This window comes from Lindgomyces ingoldianus, assembly GCF_010093535.1.
Source record: "Lindgomyces ingoldianus strain ATCC 200398 unplaced genomic scaffold BDR25scaffold_63, whole genome shotgun sequence".
In the NCBI taxonomy this organism is placed as follows: Eukaryota; Fungi; Ascomycota; class Dothideomycetes; order Pleosporales; family Lindgomycetaceae; genus Lindgomyces; species Lindgomyces ingoldianus.
The window spans coordinates 17968-21394 of record NW_022985224.1 but is presented as its reverse complement, the minus strand read 5'-3'; the positions used below and the strand labels follow the sequence as shown (position 1 = coordinate 21394).

At 34.5% G+C, this 3427-nt stretch overlaps 1 protein-coding gene across 1 annotated transcript; it reads right to left on the bottom strand.

Moving 5' to 3' along the window:
* Positions 1–2824: 2824 nt before the first annotated feature.
* On the bottom strand, positions 2825–3393 carry BDR25DRAFT_363131 (uncharacterized protein; the record flags this gene model as incomplete). Its single annotated transcript, XM_033696692.1, has 4 exons — positions 2825–3075; positions 3162–3216; positions 3252–3310; positions 3345–3393. The coding sequence occupies 4 exons, from the start codon at positions 3391–3393 to the stop codon at positions 2825–2827; spliced, it is 414 nt and encodes a 137-aa protein (XP_033539890.1).
* Between the last annotated feature and the right edge of the window lie 34 nt (positions 3394–3427).

Genomic DNA, 3427 nt, shown 5'->3' with positions numbered 1-3427 from the left:
ATAGTTGTTCTAGGATTAGGTTATAACATTCTATGTTTATTACATAGAGCTTAATCTGCTCTTTATAGTGTTAGTAGGTAATTATAATAGTTATAGTATAAAAGATAGAACTTTTTTTAAGTTATTTTCTATTAAATCTAGTTAGGTAAATTATTTAGGTAAGTAGTGTTAATTAAAGATTTAGTTTACATGCTAGTTCTCTGTTAATATAACCTATGCTGTTTACTTTTAAGTTAATAAGAGCTTATATTAGAGCTAATATAGTTTCTTATTATAAATATATAAGAATATTAACTTAGTACTTTTAGTTATTAGTAGAGGACTTAGCCTATAGGTTAGCAGAGATCTAGTGTTAAATTAGTCCTAAGGGGCAACTTAGCCCTAGGACAAGCCTTTTTGCAGGCTTCTACTGCTATAGCTGCGGCTACGTTAAGAGTAGCAAGAGGGATTAGAGCTTAAATATAAGTTAGAGCCCTTATAAAAATAAAATTAAAATAGTAAAAATCTTTAATAAGTACTAGCAGCGCTACTTGCGCAGACTTAAGAAAGGGGAATAGAGTAGTTTTAAGAAATATAACTATGCTTACTGCACTTAAAGTATTAACTTTTCTTTTTGTAATCTTTATGCTTTCTAGAACTAACTAAAGCATAATTTAAATTAATTTTTATTACATTAGAGTTCTTATTTGCAACTGCGCTAGTTTAGGGGCGTATTAGGGCTTGTACAGGGAGGAACCTTATGTTATTATTATAGGTAGCAATTAGGTTCGCATACGCGTTAAGGTTGTTTAAGAGGGGTTCTTTTACTATAGCGCGTTACAGTTTAGTTAAGAGGGAGTTACATAGGGCTGTAATTAGACCTATCTTGTTTAAGCCTATATTAGATGCAAGTTAGCAGAACTTAGTAAAGTGTAAGGTAAAGCTTTTTCTTTTTTATTATAGAGTGTTTAGGCAACTTAGAGCTGTTAACTTTTTATTTAGGTCTTTATAAGTTACTTACAAGAACGCTATAAATTAATTTAAGTTAATAATATCTTTATTTATTAGTAAGTTAATTAAGGCTGTTACATTATAGTTAAGTTAAGAGTAGGCATATAGTAACTAGAAGCGTTTAGAGAGGAATTAGTCTATGTTTCCTTTAAGTTTATATTAGAGCTTGCGTAGGAAGAAAGGTAGGTCTTTCTGTTTTCTGTTAAACAGCAGGGGATTAGAGAGTTAGTTAGATTTTATTACTAGGTTAGAGAGGTTATAGGTTGTAGGCAGTGTTAGGCAGGAGGGAGTTAAGCTATCTCTAGACTTCTAGGTAGGCTTTAAGGCTAGTAAGTTCTTAGTTCCTACTACTATAACAAGAGTTAAGGCAGAAACAGACTGCTTAATAACGTAAAGCTGTTTTTTAAAGTCCTTTTAAAAAGCTTTAAAGCTTACAATGTAGCAGCTTTTCTATAAAGTAAGTGCTTCTTAGAAGGCTTTTTAGCTTACTCTAATAGCTTAGAGTTATGTAAGTACTAAGCTTATTAGATTAGATTTAGAGGCTATTCTTAGCTAGAGTTTTAACACAACGTAATGTTATAATTGTGCATAAGTAAGGTTATAGAGCTTTACAGAGGTCTAGTTTAATTACTATGTAAGGTATTATAGTAGGTACAAGACGTTGTGTAAGGAATAGAAAGGTTTAGAAGGAAATTAGTAATTAAATACTTAGCTTAGAAGTCTAAGCGCTTTAGGTATAAATTAAGCCTGTTCTAGGTTTAGTTAGTGTTAAGGCAGTTTGTGCTTAATTTTATGTCCGTGTTGTGTTGTGTTTGTGTCAGACGTGCACTAATAATACTCTAGTACGCGTCTAATACAGTTATGTCTGGGATCTGGGGAGGATACCGTGACATTAAGTTTATGTCTATGTTGTGTTGTGTTTGTGTTAGACGTGCACTAATAATACTCTAGTACGCGTCTAATACAGTTATGTCTGGGATCCGGGGAGGATACCGTGACAATAGGTATAAAATAAAGTATAGTATAAAATAAATAAAAGTTAAAAAAATATTATATAAAAACAAGTAGAAAGAAAGATAGAGTATAAAGAAATATATAGTATAAAAGATAGATACTATTAAAACAGTTATAGATAAAAAAAATATTATAAAATAAAGTAGAGTATATAAAATTATAAAAGAAAGTATAGTTTAAAAAAAAGTATAGTATAAACAAAAACATAGCATAGAAACATATAATATATAAAAAAAAATAGTAAAAGAAAAGTAAAAGAATAGTAAAAGAAAATAAACCGCAGAAACAGGCATAAGGTTAGACCTGGGACAGTAGGGTTTTTTTCGCGCAAAGGGACAAAAACAGGTTTAAAAGCTACAGGCAGGCAGCAGTTAAGCTATATAGGCGTTGTGGCAAAAGAGAGAGTGGTTAAAAGGTAGGCATTAGAGAGGTCTTAACTGTTTTTAGTAAGAGGATTGTTTAGCAAGGCAGCAAGGGGCGCTAGCTGCATTTAGGGTTTTAGTGGAATTAAACACCATCCACCTCTAGCTGTTAGTAGTACATAGATAATAGACAGAAACGTTTTACAAAGGCTCTGCAAGCTAGATTCTGCAATTTTGTATGCATCCATACAGTTTGTAGGTAGTCGGGAATAGCATTGTGGTACTTGGCGTGCATTAAGCGCTAGCCGCATTTAGGTTTTTAGTAGAATTAAACGCCATCCACCTCCAGCTGTCAGTAGTACGTAGATAATAGACAGAAACGTTTCGCAAAGGCTCTGCAAGCTAGATTCTGTAATATTGTATGCATCTATATAGTTTGTGGGTAGTCGGGAATAGCATTATGGTACTTGGCTGGCATTGGGCGCTAGCTGCATTCGGGTTTTTGGTGGAATCGAACACCATCCACCTCCAGCGGTCAGTAGTAGGTAGATAATAGACAGAAACGTTTTGCAAAGGCTCTGCAAGCTAGATTCTGTAATATTGTATGCATCTGTATAGTTTGTGGGTAGTCGGGAATAGCATTGTGGTACTTGGCTGGCATTGGGCGCTAGCTGCATTTGGGTTTTTGGTGGAATCGAACACCATCCACCTCCAGCTGTTAGTAGTACATAGATAATAGACAGAAACGTTTCGCAAAGGCTCTGAACGCTAGATTCTGTAATATAGTATGCATACGTATGGTTTGTGGGTAGTCGGGAATAGCATTGTGGTACTTGGCTAGTATTAGGCGCTAGCCGCATTCGGGTTTTTAGTGGAATCGAACACCATCCACCTCCAGCGGTTAGTAGTACGTAGATAATAGACAGAACCGTTTCGCAAAGGCTCTGTAAGCCAGATTCTGTAATATAGTATGCATACGTATGGTTTGTGGGTAGTCGGGAATAGCATTATGGTACTTGGCTGGCATTAAGCGCTTGCCGCATTTGGGTTTTTGGTGGAAT